The sequence below is a fragment of the Carcharodon carcharias genome, chromosome 1 (assembly GCF_017639515.1).
Source record: "Carcharodon carcharias isolate sCarCar2 chromosome 1, sCarCar2.pri, whole genome shotgun sequence".
Taxonomy (NCBI): Eukaryota; Metazoa; Chordata; class Chondrichthyes; order Lamniformes; family Lamnidae; genus Carcharodon; species Carcharodon carcharias.
This window is the reverse complement of record NC_054467.1, coordinates 68,691,441-68,714,220: the sequence shown is the minus strand read 5'-3', so window position 1 is coordinate 68,714,220 and position 22,780 is coordinate 68,691,441. Positions and strand designations below refer to the sequence as shown.

At 40.7% G+C, this 22,780-nt stretch overlaps 1 protein-coding gene across 2 annotated transcripts in view; it reads left to right on the top strand.

The window, feature by feature from the left end:
• Nucleotides 1-218: 218 nt before the first annotated feature.
• The window catches only part of lrba (LPS responsive beige-like anchor protein), a 917,803-nt gene continuing 895,241 nt past the window's right edge, over nucleotides 219-22,780 (top strand). For both annotated transcript variants that reach the window (XM_041200623.1, XM_041200530.1), the window contains exon 1: nucleotides 219-821. In XM_041200623.1, coding sequence (XP_041056557.1) covers nucleotides 555-821 — 267 coding nt within the window. In that variant the 5' untranslated portion in view covers nucleotides 219-554. The remainder of the gene's footprint in view (nucleotides 822-22,780) is intronic.

Below are 22,780 nucleotides of genomic sequence, written 5' to 3'. Positions count from 1 at the left end.
CGTTGATTTAGAGCGAATCTGCCGGGCAACTAATAGCCGTGAGCGCCCTCTTCTCCTTCTGTTTGCCTCTCCCGTTCCCTCCGTCCTTGCATTCTTTTAACTCCCATTCCCAACCACAAGTACACACCTTCATCTTTACCTGTTGTCACACCTGAGCTGCGTGTTGACCAATCCCTGTATGGCACACATGCGCAGTAGCCCTCCCTCCCGCAAGCTGACTGGCGCGTACAGTCGGAAGCTCGAGTTCGTTGCTTTGACGCTGTCATGGCGGCGCGAAGCTGAGACGAACGAGGAAACGATTCCAGCCGTTAGTCCGCCAGACACTGACCGTTTTGTTTTTAAAGCCGAACTCCACAGTGCACAAGCTGCGAATTTGCCAGAGTGGAGGGAGGGGGCCAAGGACAGACAGAGGAGCAGCAGCTCTCTCTCGCCCGAGCAGGCTGAGTGTAGCCACCGGACCCGATCCGAGCCTGCATTCTAGTTGAAGTTGTCTGCCGGTGGCTGTTTTCTAGCATCTTCTGTCTCCTTTTTCCTTCTCCTTTGGGAAAATCGCCATGTCCAACGAGGATGGAAACCCGCAGCTCGCGGACTCTGGGGGAGGCCAACCTGTACCGGCACCAGAGGAGCAGGCGGCGGACAAGGGTCATGTCTCTCTCCCCGCCACCACCAAAACCTCGCCGGCTGGTGATGCAACTGTTTCCTTGGGCCTCAATCCGCCTGTACCTATACGAGGGATCCGGATGAAATTCGCCGTGCTGCAAAGCCTTTTACAAGCCGGTGAAGTGACTAATCGAGACATCGTGGAAACCATATTTAACCTGGTAAGAGAGAGCGTCCCCGGTAACCCCAATTCTTCATTCACACCCACTCACCACAAATGGTCATTTATATCTCAAATTTCAAACGCATAATTGCAAGGAGTTTTATTTTGCTTAATTGCCATGTAATAATTTACTTTAAAATTATTCGAGGTTGAAAGTTTTGACGGAGAATCAGCCTAACCCTGGCACCTGCTTGCTACTCGGCGCACTGAGGTGGGGAAACTTGCGGCATTTCTGGTTTCGATTGAGTTTACGAGTTGCATTTTTTGCATATATGAAGGATGGGCCGATTCTTCGACAAGGTCCTCCCAGCGGCCTCAAATGTGAACACCTGATGGCCGTTTTGTGAGAATCGCAGACGCGGAAGTGAAATTACAAACGCGACCACACTATCAGAATTGAGTATTACGGCATCAGGTAACATTGGAGTGGGCGCTGGGAAAGTGCTTTGTCACTAGCGGGTCCAATTTGAAGGGGAAGCTCATCAGAGATACTTTTTAAGTATCTATTTAATACTTAGTACTATATTTTGGGATACCTATACGCCAATATACCTGTGCTTTTGTAATAAACTATGCAACATAGTTGCATATTTCACTCAGAAGTTATTTTCTAGTGCCGCAATAATTTTGTTTTCCAGTGTTAGGGTAGCATCGATTGAGCACCATGATTATTTAGCAGCATGCACTGATGAAAATAAGAATTTGTTTGGGTCGAATAAATCACAGAGTAAAACAAAATTATGATAGTTTATGTGACTGAGATCTCCCTTATGCGTTTTTGGGGATGTGAGTACACTGGTGCAGATATAGGTCACTGATGTAGAAGGTCATAGGTTTCAATTTGGATCAAGGGTGTTCATTTGATAAAAGGAAACCCGAGTGACACAGTTTCCATTTTGCTCTTTACTAGACTGGTTCTAGGAATATAAAATCTGGATGTACAGTATGTGCAACTTTAATGGGAAATGAATAACTGTTAAATTTATTGCATTGTTTAGTAGTAAAGTTGGAGTCTTCAATTTTGAGGCAAAATGTAACAATGGGTATATTTCATACAAGCATTAATTGTTGCCTGCCATATAGGTGACGGCTTAGAAAAGTACACAAATGCATCAGTTAGGGCAAATTATAGAAATATTCCATTTTGTCAGTTAGTTGAATGTCTTAAGTGAACCCCAGTGTTCTAGAGTCTATTGTAACTGCAGGTATGGTTCATTGTAACTGGAATTATAGTTTTACATATTAGAAAACAACAGAAAAGATGCCTTACTAAATGGAGCATATTCAAACAAATCAAGTTCGGTCTTATTCAAAATTCTTTGAACTACATCAGTTTTATAAAACATGGATCAGAAATATATTTGGATTGTAACTTCTGCACAGTGCAAATATCGGTAGCGCAGAGGCAAAAGCAGCTTCTGTTGAAGAATCATGCAACCAGTTTGGTGGAACCACCATTCATTGGCATATGCTGTAAAACCATGCTTTGGTCAGGTTGTTTGTGAAAATGCGCCTTCTCACTTTATGACATTGTGCTGTTCAGCATGATGCTTTTGAGTCGCGGAACCTGCTTCCCAACAGCGAGGCTCAAATCTGTGCCTGTCAGTTGTTCAATGACCCAACTGATTATCATTCCAGAGTCTTGAGCAAAAAATCTAGGCAGACTCTCCAATGTCCTATCATGGGAACATTGCAGTAATGGAGGTGCTATCTTTTGGATGAGATGTTCAACTGAGGTCATGGTCAGCCCTCTCAAGTGAATGTAAAACATCCATGGCTCTATTTTGAAGAAGAGCGGGGAGTTCTGCCTGGTATCCTGGGCAGTATTTATCCCTCAACCATTGTCACAAACAGGTCATTATCATATTGCTGTTTCTGAGAGCTTGCTGTGTGCTAAATCAACTGTATTTCAAACTTACTTTATTGGCTGTAAAGCACTTTGGGATATCCTGAAAGTTGTGAAAGGCACTATATAAATACAAGTTCTTTTTTCCTTTCTGGGGGTTTAATACGGTCTCTGAGGTAGGGCCTTTAGTTTGATGGAAGTTCAGAACTGAGCCACTGCTCTGTTGCAGACAAGATATTATAATACCTGAGCCAAACATATTTACATCAAACAGATCTGCAGAAATGTTGATTGACTAATCAGATTATTTCACTGATTGCAGGGCATGGAACAGCTCCATGTTACACTTTCCTGTTGGTAGGTTCCACTTGCCAAAAAAGCAGTGGGAAGTTTCCCAGCATTGGGGGATTACATTTGATTGGTTGGTCAAACTCCAGCTATACAATGAGTTGGTCCTCTTGCACTGCGGGATGCCTGGGGTAGCCAACTTGCACGTAAGCACAATGGACTTAGCAAGGGGTTGTGTCCCCATGGGTGGATTATGTCCATTGTATATTGGGTCAAAGAACCATTTAAATTTTGCAGTAAGTTGTTTTGCAGTTATGGTATGCATCAGTGGGTTTCAATGCAAGTTTAAAAAAAAATTGACTGCATCGTATGTTTATTGTGATTATATCTGTATGACTTTATGTAGTATGAGGCAGTGGCCTGGATTTTGTGGTCAATGGCAAACAATTGGTCCCTGGTGAGCAAATGGTGCCTGCTGTTCATTAAGCTTACACCTGCCCACAGATCTTTTGTGGGTTTTTGAGAAGCAACTTAGTCATTGAGAGCCTGACAGTGCGGAAACCTTTACAGGGAATCTGGGTAAGTACATTGTGTCTTTTCAACTAATCAGACTGAAGAAGCCTTTCTTGAGGTATGCAGAGGACGAACCAGGAAGTACAAGTAAGAATATTTTAGCCAATGTAAGATCATGTACAGAAAGCAAAATAGAGGGAAATGAAAAATGGGATTAAGTGAGAGTAGAGACAGAAAGTAAAAAAAAAACTTTTTAAAGTTTCCCACAATAATTAAATTGTGACAGAATGAGACTCTACATTTGTAAAAGTAAATTTTCAGTATTCATAAAAGTAAATTTCCAGAACCAGAGAGATTGTTCGGCAGTAATTAAGACTTACAATGCCGTTTAAAAAAAAACACTTGCACTTGAATAGGCAAACCCCATTTTTCTGGTGTCTTTGGTGGATAACTCACTGCTGCAACATCCCATTCTTCATGTGTTTGAATGCTGATTCTCTTGAGTTACAGATGCAGCAAAGCTTGAGGAGGAGTAGGGCATGACAGGCAGCAACCTCCTGATTTCACATTTAACGGTACATATGCAAATGCTAATGGTGAATGCTAATAGCATCAGTGTTATACTGTAAACCCTGGGCCAATATGTATCTGGAAAATTGCTGCAATTCACCAATCATATCTACAATACGTGCATTCTGTCTACCTGAGACAGTTGTAATATCTCTCAAAGGTAAAGATTGTCATAAGATAAAATCAAAAATGCATAGTGCTTCTGTCACCTGAGAGAGTGCTACCATAACATTTTGGCTTTGACCCTTCATCGGATACATAAAACGTTAGACAGTTTTGAACAGGTTCTGATAATTTGCTACAGTATAATAGCACTTAGTTTGCTATAAAGCACTTAGCAGCACCCTGAGATTGTCACAGAATTTACATTTATGCAGTGTCCTTTTATGAATCAAACTACTGTGCACTTTTTTATTATTCTAATTTGATCTCCATTTTTAATTTTGCATTCAAATTTGTTAATTTTATCACAAAGTTGTTAATTATTCATGAAAAATGCCTATATCTTTCCTTATGGTAATCCAAAACTACTTTTTAGAGAGCATTTACAACTTTAGGATTAATAGCCAGTATGATATATAAAGAGATTACACAGAAATGTCAACATGGAAACTGGGACTGTTTGGTCCTACAGGGGAGAATCTAACCATATCTCCCTGACATTCAATGGCATTACCATTGATGAATTCCCCCACTGTCAACATCTTGGAAGTCCATGAGGCGCTGTGGGCCATCAGTAGCAGCAGAATTGTACTCAAACATCATTTGTAACCTCATGGCCTGGCATTATCCTCGACTCTAGCATTATCATCTGCCAAGCCAGGGGATCAACCCTGGTTCAATGAAGAGTGCAGGAGGGCATGCCAGGAGTAGTGCCAGGCATACCTAAAATGAGGTGTCAATCTGGTGAAGCTATAACACAGGATGACTTGCATGCCAAACAGCATAAGCAGCAAGTGATAGCAGGGCTAAGCGATCCCACAACTAACAGATCAGATCTAAGTTCTGCAGTCCTGCCACATCCAGTTGTGAATGGTGGTGGACAATTAAACAACTCAGTGGAGGAGGATGCTCCACGAATATCCCCATCTTCAATGATAGAAGAGCCCAGCGCATCAGTGCAAAGGATGAGACTGAAGACTTTGCTACAATCTTCAGTCAGAAGTGCTGAGTGCATGATCCATCTCATCCTCCTCTGGAGGACCCAGCATCACAGATGCCAGTCTTCAGCCAATTTGATTCACTCCATGTGATATCAAGAAATGGCTGAAGGCACTGGATAGTGCAAAAGCTATGGGCCCTGACGATAGTACTGAAGACTTGTGCTCCAGAACTTGCCGTGTCCCTAGCCAAGCTGTTCCAGTACAGCTACAACACTGGCATCTACCCGGCTATGTGGAAAATTGCCCAGGTATGTCCTGTACACAAAAAGCAGGACAAATCCAACCTGATCAATTACCACCTCATCAGTCTACTCTTGATCATCAGTAAAGTAATGGAAGGGGTCATCAACAGTGCTATCAAGCAGCACTTGTTTAGCAATAACCTGCTCGCTGACGCTCCTTTTGGGTTCCGCCAGGGCGACTCAGCTCCTGACCTCAGTACAGCTTTATTTCAAAGATGGACAAAAGAGCTGAACTCCAGAGGTGAGATGAGAGTGACTGCCCTTGACATCAAGGCTGCACTTGACAGAGTGTGGCATCAAGGAGCCCTAGCAAAACTGGAGTCAATGGGAATCGGTTGGTGGGGGGGGAGCACTCCATTAGTTGGAGTCATATCTAGATGGTTGTGGGTGTTGGAGGTCAGTCATCTCAGTTCCAGGACATCACTGCAGGAGTTCCTCAGGGTAGTGTCCTTGGCCCAAGCCATCTTTAGCTGCTTCATTAATGACTTTTCTTCCATCATAAGGTCAGAAGTGGGTATGTTTGCTGATGATTGCAGTTTGCAACTCCTCCAGATACTGAAGCAGCCCATGTCCAAATGCAGCAAGACCTGGACAATATCCAGGCCTGGGCTGACAAGTGGCAAATAGCATTCACACCACACAAGTGTCAGGCAATGACCATCTCCAACAAGAGAGAATCCAACCATTGCCCCTTGAGGTTCAGTGGCATTACCATCACTGAATCCCCACTATCAACATCTTGGGGGTCACCATTGACCAGGAACTGAACTAGACTAGCTGTATAAATACTGTGGCTACAAGAGAAGGTCAGAGGCTAGGAATTGTGTGACAAGTAACCCACGTCCTGACTCCCCAAAGCCTGTCCAAGGCTCAAGTCAGGAGTGTGATGGAGTACTCCCCACTTGACTGGATGAGTGCAGCTCCTACAACACTCCAGAAGCTTGACACCATCCAGGACAAAGCAACTCACTTGATTGGCATCATATCCATGAACATTCACTCCCTCCACCATCGATGCAGAGTGGCAGCAGTGTGTACTGTCTACAAAATGCACTTCAGGAATTCATCAAGGCTCCTTAGACAGCACCTTCCAAACTCACAACCACTACCATCTAGAAGTACAAGGGCAGCAGATGGATGGGAACACCATCACCTGGAAGTTGCCGTCTAAGTCACGCACCACCCTGACTTGGAAATGTATCGCTGTTTCTTCACTGTTGTTGGGTCAAAATCCTGGAACTCCCTTCCTAACAGCACTGTGGGTTACCTACATCACATGGACTTCAGTGGTTCAAGAAGGCAGCTCACCGCCAGGTTCTCAAGGGCAACTAGGGATGGGCAATAAATGCTGGTGCAGCCACCGAAGTCCACATCCCATAAATGAATTTTTAAAAAAGTTACCTTTGACCATAAACTGAACTAGATCAGCCATTTAGGGCTGGGCATTAAATTCTGGCTGAGCTAGCAATGCCCACATCCTGTAAATGAATAAAAAATATATAAATAGTGTGACTGCAAGAGCAGGTCAGAGGCTGGGAATTCTGTGGCGAGTATCTCCCCTTCTCACTCCCCAAACTATGTCCACCATCTACAAGGCACAAGTCAGGACTGTGATAGAATGCTCTCCATTTGCCTGAATGAGTATGGCTCCAATAACGCAAAAGAAACACGACACCATCCAGGGCAAGGCAGCCGCTTGATTGGCACCCCATCCACCACCTTAACCATTCACTTCCTCTACCACTGACGCACAGTGGCAGCAGTGTGAATCATCGACAAGATGCACTGCAGCAACTCACCAAGGCTCCTTAGACAGTACCTTCCTAACCCTCTACCACCTAGAAGGACAAGGGCAGCTGATGGAAGTATCACCACTTACAAGTAATCCTAATCCTGGAACTCCCTGCCTAACAGCATGTGGCTGTACCTACACCAAATGGGCTGCAGCGATTCAAGAAGGTGACTCACCACCACCGCGAGGGCCAGCGATGCCCACATCCCACGAACCAATATTTTTTTTTAAATCCATGTTTGTATTTATTCTACAAACAAGCAGTGATTCTAATTCCATATGCCTGTGTTGTTCTTATGTCCGTTTGTTCCCCTTTCTCTCCGTCTTATTCTTAAATGTTCATATGGTCTTTGCTTCAATCACTAACTCAGGTCATGGATTGCAAAGGTTCCCAATCCTCGGTGCAAAAAAAAAAGAAAATTCTCTTCAGCCTTAACTCTTGCATCTAACTCCCCTTGTACTCAATCACTGGAAACAGTCTATTGCTATCTGTTCTGTCACATTCCTTTCAACAATTTTAAACAGTTCTAGCCAATCACCCCGTAATCTGTTCTCATGAAAATACCCTGTTTTTTAAATCTTTCTTTGTACTTCCTCATGCTAGTGAATTTGCATTGTACCCTGTTTCCTCAACATCCTCCCAATGGCTTGAAACTAGAGCTGCACATAGTACACCAATTCTGGTCCTATGAAAGCTTTACATAGACTCTTCATTACAACTCAACTTTTAATTTCTATACCATTTGCTATAAAACCCATATTCCATTATTTTTTAAGGCCTTGTCCACTTCAGGTGCTGCTTGTAATATTTTGCGAACCTGAGCCTTCAAATCTCTCTGTTCTTCCATATCATCTGACCTCCCCATGTGCAAGGTACAATTTTATGACCTCAAATTTACAGAAAATTTAATTCCATCTGCCACTTTGTTTTCCCACTTTGACCATCTTGTCATTACCTTCTTGTAGCTTTCATTACAGATTGGTATTGATTAAATTTGAGTAGCTCACTGATTATATTTCAATTTTAGTTATAGTGATTGGTTCAAGGTTAGGTAAACCATCAGTATCTAAAGTAAAACAATAATGTAACTTGATCTATTCTTTACAATTGTTCTCATTTACAAATATCTCTACACCTTTGCCTGACTCTACCTCTGCAACCTCTTGCAGCAATACATCTCATTTTGAGTGCTACAGTCCTCCGTCTTTATCCTCCCTGCATTTTCCTCTCCTTTCTCTCTTTTGCCTCTACCCCAGTACCTTCAATTTTGGCAGAGATTTCAGCTGCTTAAATCCCACCCTCAAAAATATACTCCCTCCATCATTTTACCCTGCCACTGACTCCCAACTTTTTAAAAGACTTCTGAAACTATGTTTTTGGCTAGTTCTCCAACTAAGGCTTGACCTCTGTTATTATGTGTGAAACAACTTGGAATACTTTGTTAAAAGTGCTAAACAAGTGCAAGTATTTGTACTACTGAACAAAGATTAAGGCCCATACCTTATCTTGTTGTCCTATCTGAACATGGAGTTATTTGACTTGTAGTTTTTGTAAAATCTGATGCATTTTGCAAATGAGTTTGACTTGGTCTTGCCTGGTATACAAAATGATAATGCACTACTTAATCATTGGGGTGGGGAAGAAGGAGGGAGAGTGAATGATGAAGCCAAATTTGTGGTAACAGTTTCAACCTACGGAAATGCACATCATGCCTGAGCACTTAAGTGATTTATTAACCCATAACTCACTTTTAAAATAAATGACATCCTTCAATCTCCCCCTTCTCTCAACCCTTCCAATATTTGTTCAAAAATACAATATCATGCATGTGAGCAAGCATAAATGGTGTTGATGGCCATCTTTCTCTTTTACCCACCAAAAAAATGTAATGAGCATATTTGTATTTAACCTTTGTTGTTTTCAAAATGGTGTGTGTAGTTTGGTGGCATTATCAATGTTTTGTACAATTTGGCATACTTAGGAATCAGTTGCTGGCTGGAAGGGAAAAACAAAATTAGCTGGTGTTGGCAGCATTGAGTAACGTAAAGCAAAAAGTTAAGACAAGAAGGAACAGAGCATACCAATAAAAGAGTGCGCCAATAAATAGGGCAAAGTAGGGAAAAATGGTAAAAGGATAGAATTAAAGGTGTTCTATCTGAATGCACACAGTATTTGTAACAAGATGGGTGAACTGATAGCATAAATAGAAATAAATGGATATGATATGATGGCTAGTACAGAGACATGGGTGCAAAGTGAGCAAGGCTGGGCACTGAATAATCAAGGGTATTTGACATTTTGGAAGGATAGAAAAGAAAAGGATGTGGGGTAGCTCCATTAATAAATTATGAGGTGAGCACATAGTGAGACATGATCTTGGGAAGATCAAGATGTAGAATCAGTTTGGGTGGAGATCAGAAATAGCAAAGGAAAGGTAGTAGTTTAAAGGCCCCCTAACAGTAGCTACATGTAGGACAGAGTATTCATTATGAAATAACGGGGACTTGAAAGAAAGGTACTGCAATAATTGTGGATGATTTTAATCTTCATGTAGATTGGCCAAATCAATTGACAAAGGTAGCTTTAAGGATGATCAAAACAAAATACTGTGGATGCTGGAAAGCTGAAAAGAAAAACAAAAAATGCTGGAAAAACTCAGCAGGCCTGGCACTGTCTGTGGAGAGAGAAATAGAATTAATGTCATATGGACTCAAAACGTTAACTCTGTTTCTCTCCCCACATGTGCCATATCTGCTGAGTTTCTCCCAGAATTTTCTGTTTTTAACTTTAAGGATGAGTTTGATCTGCATTCTGGACCTAACGAGAGAACAGGCTTTTTGCCCTCGTAGTAAAGGATCCTCAGTAAAGAATTTCATAGTAAAGGATCATCTAGGCAAGAGTGATCATAACATGATGGAATTTTGCTTTCTGTTTGTTTGCAAAGAACATGGGTCTGAAATTAGTGTCTTAAACTTAAAGGCAGTTACAAAGGTATGAAGGTAAAGTTGGCACAGTGGACTGGGAAAATAGGTTCAAAGGTATGACGGTAGATAAGCAGTGGCAGGTATTTAAGGAGATATTTCATAAAATCGCAACAAAAATATATTCCATCGAGAAAGATTGAGAAGAATTCACCATCTATGGCTAATGAAAGAAGCTAAGAATGATATTAAATTGAAAGAAAAAGAGCAAGTGCTGCGAAGGTTTGTGGTAGGCCAGAAGATTGAGGAAACTTTTAGAAATTAGCCAAGCTTGACCTGAGAGGGAGAAATTAGAATACGAGAGTAAACTAACAAGAAATATAAAACAGTCAGCATGAGCAGTGAACAAGTGCAGCTAAACTAAATTTTGGCCCCTTAGAGGATGAGACTTGGGAATTGGTAATGGAAAACAAGGAAATGACTGAGATTTTGAATAAGTGCCTTCACAGCAGAAGACACAAAAAGCACCCTAAGATTAGTAGAAAATGAAAGGGTAAAAGGGAGGGAGGAACTTAAAACAATCACGAGAGGAAAAGCACTAGGGAAACTAATTGGGCTAAAGCCTTACAAGTCACCGGACATGATGGCTTGCATCCTAGGGCCTTAAAATAAGTGGCTGCAGAGATAATGGACGAACTGGTTGTAATCTTCCAAAATCCCAGATACCGAAAGGTCCTAGTGGATTGGGAAACCATAAATGTAACAACCCTATTCAAAGAGTGGGGGAGACTGGAAGCAGGAAAATATTGGTCAGTTAGCCTAACATCTGCCGTGGGAGAAATGCTGGAATCCTTTTTAAGGAAGTAGTAGCAGGACGTTTCGAACACTATAATGCAATCAAGCAGAGTCAACGTGGTTTTGTGGAAGGGAAATCATATTTGACAAATTTATTAGAGTTCTTTGAGGCTGTAACAAGTAGGGTGGATAAAGGGGAACAAACTTCAACATGAAAGAAGCGTAAAAGAGTTGAGCTCCTGATGCAACTGAACGACTTTCTAAAGTTGCAATTACTAATTATTTCAAGCTTTCAGTGGACACAGATTGTCCATTTGACTTAGGCTCCTGTACCTTTGTTAACTGACCCAAAATTAACATATTTTACAGTGTGTCACCCCATAAGAAGCTGAACTATAGTCAGTGTGTAACAATTATATGTCAATGCATGCATTAAATAAGGACATTAGAACATAATTGCAGCAAAATCCATATTTTTATTTTACTTCTGTTTTAATGTCTTGATGTTTGTACATATATTTAAAATTGTGATTAATATGTTGGTGCATAAGCAACGCTTGTGACTTAATGTGTATATGAGCTAATAATTTAGAGCTGTAATTTTGTCCAAACTACTGATGGAAAATAACAGGCTGGAATAATTCCCCTTTCATATGAAAGCTTAAGTTTATAGTAAAACATGGTTATTAGCAATTTATAAAGTTAACCACTATCACTGATTGCAGCAGTCACTTCGAGAACAATTATTTTAAAAAAAAACCCCAATGAAGGCAGTATTTGTAATTGCAAGATCAACACCACCTTGACTTTATAGTAGTGAACAGTGATTTGTTTTGTACTCAGAACAATTTTGTAAACTTGGAAGTTGAAGTTTCTTGTGGTTAAGGAGTTAGGGGAAACGTACTCAGCATTGACTAACTTTGCTTCATTGAGTGAAAATTATAGAGGAGTAATTAATGAGATAAAAAGATGCTAAATTTGAGATTTTGCATCCAATTTATTTTAAACTAAAATACACCAGATAGCTGCTCACTGTGTATTTCATGTTGATTTATTGTTCTTGAAAGATAATAGATTCTGGTTGCCCTGTGATTCAAGTCTTCACTGAAAAATATAGCTGGAATTTCCAGAAGACAAAAATGTGAAGGTTTGGTTGGAGGGAGAGTGAATTTCCCCCCTCCCTCCCCACCAAGTAGTGTACAATAACCTGGAAACCCTTAAATATCAAAGCTTCCAGCTGCCATGAAGCTTCTGTAGCTGTTGATTTTCACAACACCCTCACTTCCACCTTTGCCCTTCTCCCCAGCAAAATCTTTATTGCCTCCTTTACCAGTTGTTCTCACATAAACCCCATGTATGTTTCAAGTTCAAAGGTAATAGACTGGAGTGCATCTGGCTCGCAACTTATTGGCCCATTTATTAGCAAGCCTAGACCACATCAAGCTCTCTGTCGGCCTTGTTGTTATTTGCCAAAACCATCACTACTCTCTAGACTCATCCTGATGAACAAGGATAATCCCGTCTTCTTTCTTTCACCACCAACTATATCCTTGTCCCCCTGTCTGCTCTCTTGTGACCTCGAATAATGTGAGACGAATTTGTAGATTACTTAGCCACTAAGGTTCCTGTTCAACAACCCCTGCTGCTTTTGCCACCTCCATTTTTTGCTTACCCACCAAGCTAAACCTCATCCTAGACTTCTCCTGTCCTAGGCCTGCACCTTCATTCTCCCCGCTAGTTTCTCTCTCATTATCTTCGCCCCCTCCTCCACCACCTCAAGCTCCATATCCTTATCACTGATTCCATCTCCCTCCCTTGGCCACAATCACAGGCTGAACTAGATTGTTTGCAACTCTTTGTTTGAAACTATTCTTTCTAAGCTGAATTTCTGAACCAATATCCTCCCTATGACAAAGACTGTCTCTTTCCAATTCTACATTGGCCTCTGTCTCCTTACTGTGGTTCATCTGCTGCTGAACTTCTGTCATGCAAATAAAATTACTGTTTATCATCCCCACCATGCCTGTGTTGTTTCTGGGTTATCTTTGATCTTTCTTTCATAGCACCCTGCTTAATGTGTTGGCTCATTAACTATCTCAAGGGTATATTTTCCTTTTCAGAAATTTTCTAGAAATCGTTTTTGCTGGTGGGGAGTCAAAACTGTACATATTTTATATTTTGGCAAATGCTGAACATATTGCTGTTTAACTTAAATTTCCAATATTATTTATAGGAAATGTACAAAGAATATTTATTGTGCCTTTCCGTTAATATCTGGAAACACGAATAAATTGCAAAAGACTGCAGAGTCCAAAATTGAACAAGTAATGAAGGGTCCTAAAAATGCCTTGACAGCTGGTCAGAAGAAGATACTGGAGTTGATTTTTCTGGGGAAGCAAGATGTTGAAGTGGCAGGCAAGAAAAAAATAATAAAATGCTTACTTATTTTGTAGAACAGATGAGTATGACTTATAGTGGTTTAAGTTGACAGATACAGTTTATAGATCTCACATGAAGCGTGAAGTTGAGTTGCAACCTTTGGAGCTAATTCCACTCAATTCCTTTGTGAAAGTTGACAATTGTTTTCAGTTTCACTTTTGAAAAAATGCTTTAATAGCATCGCAGAAAAACTGTGCTACATTGTGAAGAATTCCATGCCTTATTAGTTGAGAATAGAATAACAGAATAGCCCTGTCCAATTTGTATTTATAATGGACTGTTAATCACTGAGTGGAGTAGGTTCCCTCCTTAAACCATGGTAATGAAGCAGTACAGTTGCTATGTTTTTGAATTGGTCTATATTTTTCATGTTTTTATGTTTGGATCCTCTACTTGAAAGTCCGGAACCATACTTCATAGGTGGGTTGCTTCCAGATCTTTGTTAGTCTTGCTCTTGACCTGATTTTAGGATATATGTGTGACAATCCAGCTTTTTTTAAAGAATCCTTTCCTCTGGTTTCAGTGGTTCTGCTATCAATACAAATTAAAAGCAGAGACAAAAATCATAAAACCACTTAGGTCAATCAAGACCATGCCAATGTGATATAAACCTATTTTGTACCAGAGAAATATTCTATACATGTCGTGCCTTCACATCTTCGGGCATTTTAGAGTGTGTTTGTATATCTAAAAATTAGTAAGAGTTTTCCTATATGGAAAAGGAAACCCCTACTGTCTCTCTCACCCCCACCTCTCACTCTCACTCCCCCCCCATCCCCTTGTCAATCTGAGAGTCACTGCTACTCCAGGTTAATCAATTGCCATTGGATTAGATCATTACCACTTTGAATTCCATATTCTCATTTTCTGTGAAACTGACATGAAGTGCTTGCACTCGACCATGTGAGGGAGCTAAATGAACATGTCCAAAAATAATTGTATTTTATTCAAGAAAGTTGTTTGCAGCCCTGTGGCTGAATTTGTGTGTTCAATCGAAAAATTCATTCATAGACTTAAAGTAATCAGGTTCAAAACATGCAAACATTTAAGATTCATGTAGTAACAAAAATAGACAAATTCAGCAGTTACAGGAAAGTGATGGATGGCATATTAAAGGGAGGATATCACTGAATTAAAATTACAAACCAAAACTCCATTATTACGTTGCAGGCGCTGAAAGGTGCATAAATTTCTTCATTTAAACACTTCATTGAGGACCTGAACCATGTAAGGAATAGACTACATTGATACTTTTCCATCCTGCACATTGTGTTTGAATTTAGTTAAACTTCGAAGTTGCCTTGATTGTCCTGTGCCTGGTGGGGGTAACCGATTCTGAAATTGCATAGATTGCATAAGGACTTTTCAAACTTGGCTTTCAGGGGTTCGAGCTTTGTGATATGAAGGGCGTTTTTGTATAACTGATACTGAGGGCCTAAAATCAATCACATTTGATTCTGTATTTTTTCAATCCGGACAGTTTGCATGCTTGAGAGGCCAGGGTGCCACACGGGGCACAACGTATCTCACCAAGGGATGGATGTAGCCAGTATTGGTCAACAGCATGTCATGGATAGTTTGTCTGAAAGAAATGAGCGATCTAAGAATGAGCACCTGTTTTTTTTTTGGCATACTGTCCACTTGGCCATCCCAAGTTAAAATATACTGTTGAAGATTGTAGAAACATTCCAATTAATGATTATATTGTTAATTTAGCTGTGATGTGTCAATCACTTCACTGATGGCTCGTTCAGAGTCGCACAAAAATGTTTGAAAACATCAACAGAAATCACAAGTCTTTAAAGGGGAAACTACCTCCTTTTAAGATGCAAGGTTTTTAATACAGAAGAACCATGTTTTGTTATGATAAATGAAATTCTGCCCTGCAAACAACAGAATAAATTTTACATGGAATAGGATTAAGTCGTTGTTCATTAGGTTTAGTTGTACTTTGCAAAGTGATATCTGGAGTAATTGGTAGATATAGTATATTCCTTCAGAATCATTTAAATCCAATTCTTCAAGGGCTAGAATTACTGCATGCAATAAATAGTGACAATTAAATTAATCATATTTAGTAGATAACCATAACTAGGTTTTTAAGTACATTTTGTGTTGTGCTTAGAGTTCTATTTAATGAAGGATATTGAAAAAAGCAGGTGTGAACTAAAATTTCAGACTTGAGTAATTTTGCATTAAGTGCAAAATGTATTGAAGATTTTTTGCAAAGAAAATTTTCTTTAGGAATTCACACTTCAGAAACTGGATTATAATTAACAAGTTTATAGCAGCTTTTTATCTAATGTAATTAAAGTATAACAAAAAATGAAAGTTTAACATTTCTGGCGTGGTGATGCATTGCACCCCTGCCGCCCTCCACCCTGATGTCCATTGGTTGCGGAAGGCCTCAAGCATACTAGTGAATACTTTTTGCTCCCTCTGTAAGCTGAGAGGACATCCATAAGCCCGCCCTATGCAGAGCCAGTTCCATCAACCTCCTCTGTAAGAGGCACAAATGTCATATAACTGGCTAGGTGTGGTGCACCCGTGATGCACCCTTCCAAAGCAAAGGGATGCTATTAGAGGTCCATTAACCTTAATCAGATACTCCATGATCTGTGTGAAGAAATGTGTCTTGAACCCGAATACTTGCAGAATTCCGAATGAGTATTTGTGATCCACTCTGTCGAACATTCCCATCTAACTCAGAAAGGAAGGCAGCCTTCTGGGAATGGTGGACCAGGTCCTAGACCAAGTGGATGTTGTTTGGGATTGTCTTATCCCGGACCATGTAGAACTGGCCAGGATGGATCATGGGGCCAGCAGAGTTCCAAGTGCAGTAGACATGGCACTGGCAAAGATCTCATAGCACGTGCTGAAGAGAGAGACCAGGCGCCAGCTCTTAAGCAGGTGGGGTCGCCACTCTTAGGCAGCAGGACAATGACAGCCCTGCGCCAAGAAAAGGGCATCTCCCAGGTTACCAAATTTCCCTGACCTGTGGTAGCTACCACCAAGCCACCCTCTGAACACCAAGAATCCTTTCCCACAATACCCTGGTGAACTCCAGGATCTGTCTGTCCAGCCCTGGGGACTTGTTCTTCAAGAGTCGGTCAAGGGCACCGGTCAGCTCGGCCAAGCCCAATGGAGTATCTAGCCTGCTCTATGCCCTCCAGGCCTTCCCATAAAACTCTGCAAGTAACCTTGCTGAATGGATTCAGAAAGAACAGAACATTGTAATAGGCTCAGACCTGTGCTTTTATGCCTTCCGTATCCGAGACCAGTGATCTGTCAGCCAGCAACCTTAAAAGCTGCCTTTTTTCAAGTGAGTGGCAAAAGGGGGAATCCATGGTTCAAGTCATGGAAGAACTAGATCTGCGATCTCACAAACGTACCTCAGGATCTGAGGATGTGTGCCCTTTTTCTCTTCATTTACCTTCCAGGGTCTGGCCTTTGACACCCTGAGCAAGACAGGATCCCAGGTTGTACAACTCCTGTTCCAACCACTCGATTTTGGACTTCCACCCACTTTGTGTACTCATGACAGAATATGCAAATATGAACCTTGCCCATATTCCACTATGGCTGCAAGGATGGGAAACCCCTGCTCCCTTCTCCAGTCAGCCCAGAATCAGTGGAACAAGTCCCAGAGTTGCTTACCCTCCGGCAGCAGCTAGTCAAAATGCCAATAGGTGGACCCTGCACACACACAGCAGAACCAGCTCAGCCCACACTAGACAATTGTCAGAGCATGGCACTAGCTGCACGGAAGCAGCATGCCCGAGAAATGTAAAGGTGGTCGATTCTGGATTCCATCCTTCAGAGCTCATAAAAGTGAAAACCCCGGAGTCAGAGTGAGGACTTGGCTAGATATCCACCAAGTTGTAGTACCTGTCCATGTCCCTCAACTTCTCCATCGCTGCAGGGTTATGCAGGGCAGTGGAGTGGTCATTCACCTTGAGGATATTGTTGAAATCCTACCCCACTCCACCTGAGGATGGTGTATTTGCTGGCATCAATGGAGTAATGATGAGTGGACATTTCTTCAAAGAAATTAACCTGGTGAGTGTACATGTTCAATAGGTGAAACGATCAACCCCCAGATGGGCAGTGAGATGAAGCAAGTGGCCTGGCAAAGGATCCTTGACCCCCAAGATCTCAGGCTGAAAATGTGAGGCCAGCAAGTTCGCCACCCTGAATTGGTAGTGACATGGCCCACCTGGTTCCTCCTTGCTACTCAGCCTTGTCTCCTGTAACATTGTGGTTTTTCTGCAGGTAGCATAGTGGATACTTTCCTTCCTTAAGAAACAAGAAATTGAGCAATCTATGGCATGCCACTCTGTTTGAGGCTGGCAATGGTTGCCTTCATAGTAAGAGTATAGCACAACTGCCTACACCCTACTGTGGGGAAGGAGTAGAGTTACTTGGATCCTCCACTCCCTCAGCAGCCCTATGAGGAATGTCTGCAGTGGGCACAGCTCTAGTTGACTCATACTCTTGCTCATGCCCACATCTTTATAACGGATGGATGGACCAGGTGATCAATGCTAGCTTGACCATTGGTTGAGGGCCAGTTAGACTCTTCATGGCAACCCAAACTAATGGTCAGGAATTCCTAGAGTTTTGTAAAGGGATTGGGGGAGGTTCGATAAGGGCACGAGAGGGTCCAGTGCCAATAAGGCTTAACTTGGTTTAATGTCTCATCTAATGATGGTAACTCTGACAGTGCAGCATTCCATCAGTACTGCACTGGAATGTCAACCTGGAATTTTGTGGTCAAGTTCTGGAGTGGGACCAGAATACTGGAATATGCGACCAGAATACTGGAATATGCAGTCTTCTGACCCGGAGGCGAGAGTGCACCAACTGAGTCATAGCTGACCAAGAGGGTACTGGAGCCTGATTTAAAGGCCCTTCTTAAAGGTGGCACCTCTAACAGTGCAGAATTTCCTCAGTACTCTTCGTCAAGTTGTAGGCTAGACTGCCCAAGGCTCTAGTCTCAGGCTCAAACCCATGACCATCTGACTTGGGTGTGAATGCCACCGGAGAGCCATAAAAGGAAAAACAGGAAATGTACTTTTTGAAATGTAAGGAAGAAACAGAATTAATTTAAATTATGGAAATTAAAAAATTATTGTCTTGGATGACTGAGCAGTGAAATAATCTTTTTGTAACAGTACTCAAGAACTGCAAAAACTTATTTTAATGTTCTTAGATTCAGCAATGGATTAAAATCAGGTAGTGTTGGAAGAAAACCATTGTCTTGGGATCAGCACTTGCTACCAGTATGTCTTGTAGACTGTCTTTTTTAATTTTTATGTTAAATAGGATTTTTCTAATTTTCCTTCAGAAGCAAGTCATATTGTAGCTGCTGCTTCCAGATTGCTACAGTCATTGTTTGTTTGTTGTCAGCAGTACCTTGCTTATAAAACCTGCTTCAATTTGGAACTAACAGATACAGGAGCAGAATCTTTCTGTGCACGTTTCCAATTATGTGCAGGATGCACTCTTGGCCATGAAAGATTAAATGTCCTGAGGTGAAGGTGGAGATGCCAGCACTTGGTGCATTTAATTTTTTGCAACTTCTTCAGCTTTACCCGGATAGAAATGTAATTTTACAATGATATAAGTTGCAGTATAAATGTACCCTTAGGTTGTGTATTGCTGTTTCTGAGAACTTTTGGTGGTTCCCCAGCAAGTTCTCTCTCAACGTGGTTTTGTTTGATCAATGTGACCCTTCACCTGGGAATTCAGCCTCCTGTTGTAGATGGACATTGTTACTTGCAGAACAAAATATTTTTAGTTTAGTCACAAATGTTAATAATTTCAAAACATTGTGAAAAGCGAAATAACTTAGATTGTGTTTAATAAGCTTGCTTATTAATGCCTTATGACCTGTTCTTGTTTTATTTGCATTTAGCACCTATTTACTCTATATAAAATAGAAACACAAATATTTTGTATACTATTTCTATGGGATGAATGTAGTTACCTGCTGCTAAACTTCTGCTAGTGCATCTTTCTTTCATTTTTGTTTTAATTAACTAGTTTGAAAATATACCCCTATCTCGAGTGCAGAATAAGTTGAGAAGTCATTGTTCTAAATACGAGTTTATTTCTGTTACATAGATTAATAATGGAGCTGAAAATGCTGGATATAGCATTAGTGGAGAATGAAACAGAGTTAAAGTTTCAGGTCAATGACTCTGTCTTTCTCTCTCCACAGTCCTGCTGAGTACTTACAGCATTTTCTGTTATAATTTCAGATTTCCAGCATCCACAGTGTTTTGCTTTTATATTGTAATAGCAATGATTGTTTCTGAGAAGTTAATTTGAAATCCCAGTGTTAGCTATTCAAATGCACGAATGAAGAAACATTGTCTCAGGGAGTTCTTTTAATTCAAAATGTTCATTATATAGGATGTGTCTTGAAAGAAAATCTCTGACAAGATCCATGAGTAGGGTTTTCCTGCCTGATGAGCAGCTCTGGATAATTACAGGAAATGACCCTGAAAGTTTTGGAGTGGCTTCCTAGCTAACAATGGGAAGCAAAATTTCCAACTGGCCTGAGAACAAACTAATTTGAGGTACCACTTTGTAGCCTGAGATAATTGGTCCTCAGATTGTTTTGAAATTAAACTTGTCCATTTGCACTGCAATGTTCTGTGTAATTGATGCTGCTCGAGCAGTCTAGAGAAAAAAGTCTTCACTTCACTTCCTCATACTAGGGTGAACTGGGGCTTCCCAAAGAGCCACTTGTTAATACAGTATACAATACATTACAAGTTATAAAGATGGAATTGACTCTAGGTTTGATTTCTGCTCTGTATGAAGGTAGCTTTTTTTAAATCATTTTACAATAGTCTTAACAATTGGTTTCATTGCCCCTGTGTCTTAGATGAGAAAATTCTTGTTTAAATGACCTTGTGGTCTTGCCCCTTCCTAGGTGTTAGCTCTTCCGGAACCATAAACCCCATCTCTGACTTTGGCCCATTTTTGCCATGTCTTCCCACCTCCCTTCTCTCTTAAGGCTCATTAAAACCTAATAGTAAGTCCAAACTTTTGGTCACTCCTTAATCTCTATTGGCTCAACATCCTTTGTTCCCCCTTATACCTGAGAAGTGCCTTGGAACTTTATGTTAAGGTGCTATATCAATGCAAATTGTTTCTTGTGTGCAGCATATTGCTTGAGTGGTATTGAGAGAAAAATCAATCTTTTTCAAATGTTGCAAAAAATGTAATAAATTGTTAAAACTGTTCATTGTCTTAAATGTTAGCCATGAAAAATGCATTGTTCTCCAGATTAACATTTATTTAGCTTAATTCATATTAGCTAGTAGTGATTAAAGTTACTCAGTGAAATACCCAGCATCAGAATGCTAGAGAAAGTAAAATTCTTGTTCATTTCTTAACATTTTGCTCGCTGTTTTCTAACCCATTGGCCATCATGTTAAATGTTTGTGTTAGGCTCAGTTTTCCTCTTTCAAGGGGAAAGACTAATTTATTCAAATACCCACTGCTTTGGATGCAATGTGGTTTACTGTGTTTCTTGGATGGCTCTATTTGACTATTGCTATCAGTTATGTACCACATCAGCTGTTTTACAGGTACCCACTTTTGGAAACTTTTTATGATGAAATCAATACTTCAGTCTGATTTTAAAATTTGCACCAACATGCATTACCCTATCAACATTCCTGGGGGTTCCCATTGACCATGAGCTGAAATGGACCAACCAAAAAATACTGTGGCGACAAGAGCAGGTTAGAGGCTGGGAATTCTGCAGAGAGTTCACCCTCTGACTCTCCAAAGCCTGTCCACCATCTACAAGGCACAAGTCAGGAGTGTGATGGAATAGTCTTCATTTGCATGCATGAGTGCAGCTCCAGTAATACTCAAGAAGCTCCACAAAGCAATCTGCTTGATTGGCACCCCATTCAATAGGTTAAACATTCACTCTCTCCATCACCAACACACAACTCCAACAACATTCAAGAACCTCAACACCATTCAGGACGAAGCAGCCCACTTAATTGGCGCCCCATCCACAAGCGTTCACTTCCTCCACCACCGACGCACAGTGGCAGCAGTGTGTACCATCTACAAGATACACTGCAGGAACTCACCAAGCCTCCTTAGACAGCACCTTCCAATCCCATGAAATCTACCACCTAGAAAGACATGGGCAGCAGAAGCATGGGAACACCACCATCTGCAAGTTTCCTTCCAAGCCACACACCATTCTGACTTGGAACTATGCGGCTGTTACTTCACTGTGGCTGGGTCAAAATCCTGGAACTCCCTTTCTAATAGCACTGTAGTTCCACCTACACCACATGGGCTGCAGCAGTTAAAGAAAGTGGTGCACCACCACCTGCTAGAGGACAATTAGGGATGGGCAATAAATGCTAGTCTAGACAGTGATGCCCACATCTCCTGAATGAATAAATTTTAAAAAAAAACCTCCACCATTCCCATCAGTGAATTTTAGTTTTTGAAGATTGCATGTTGTGACCTATGTATACTGGTTTATTTGGTAACCGAAGTTGCAAATTGGAAAAAGTTGCTTCTGCTAAGATGAACTCCAAATGACCATTGCTTTAATCATTTTTAGCTGGTTGAAATATACATGGCATTTGGATGCTCCGAAACACTGTTTTTCATCCCTCCTGAAACTATTCCAGACTTTGAAAATTGATCACTATCTGGATTCCTAACTTTCTTGATCTTATCGGACTTCTCAAATAGCCTTTGTTATGATACTGGAGTTGTCAGTTACTACTGAGTATTTTAAAATCCAAAAATCAAAGAAAATATACAATATTTTATTTGAAAGAAAGACAAAATGTTGGAAGCACTCAGGTCATGTAGCAGTTCTGTGGAGCGAGTGACAGTTAGTATTTCAGGTTAATTCTGTTTCTTTCTCCAGGAATGCTGCACAACCTGCTGAGTGTTCAGTGTTTTATTTTTTTACTTTAGTTTCCATTTTCTGCAGTATTTTGCTCTTTGTTTAAGTATTATGTGATTCATTGGTATTAACCAATTTTTTTGTGACTCAAGCATTTTAGTACGAACAACGTGATTATTTTGAAAATAATTGCCCCTAATATTTCAATTATTTGGAAGATTTTGTGTAAATTCCATTTGAAAAGAAACTGAACTTGATTTTAAAACAAGCTTGTTACTAGATGTGGAATTCTACTAGGATAAATTCTTATGATCTAGGAAACCTAAATTGGAGTAGAAAATGTACAAAGATTATTCCATATTGTGATCTTGCCTCTTGATGTCAACTTGAAAGCTTTTTGAGGTGTACACGTCATCTTACACCATAATACCCCTATTCAAAGATATTTTTAGACTCCCAGGGAACTGAAATGCAGAACATGG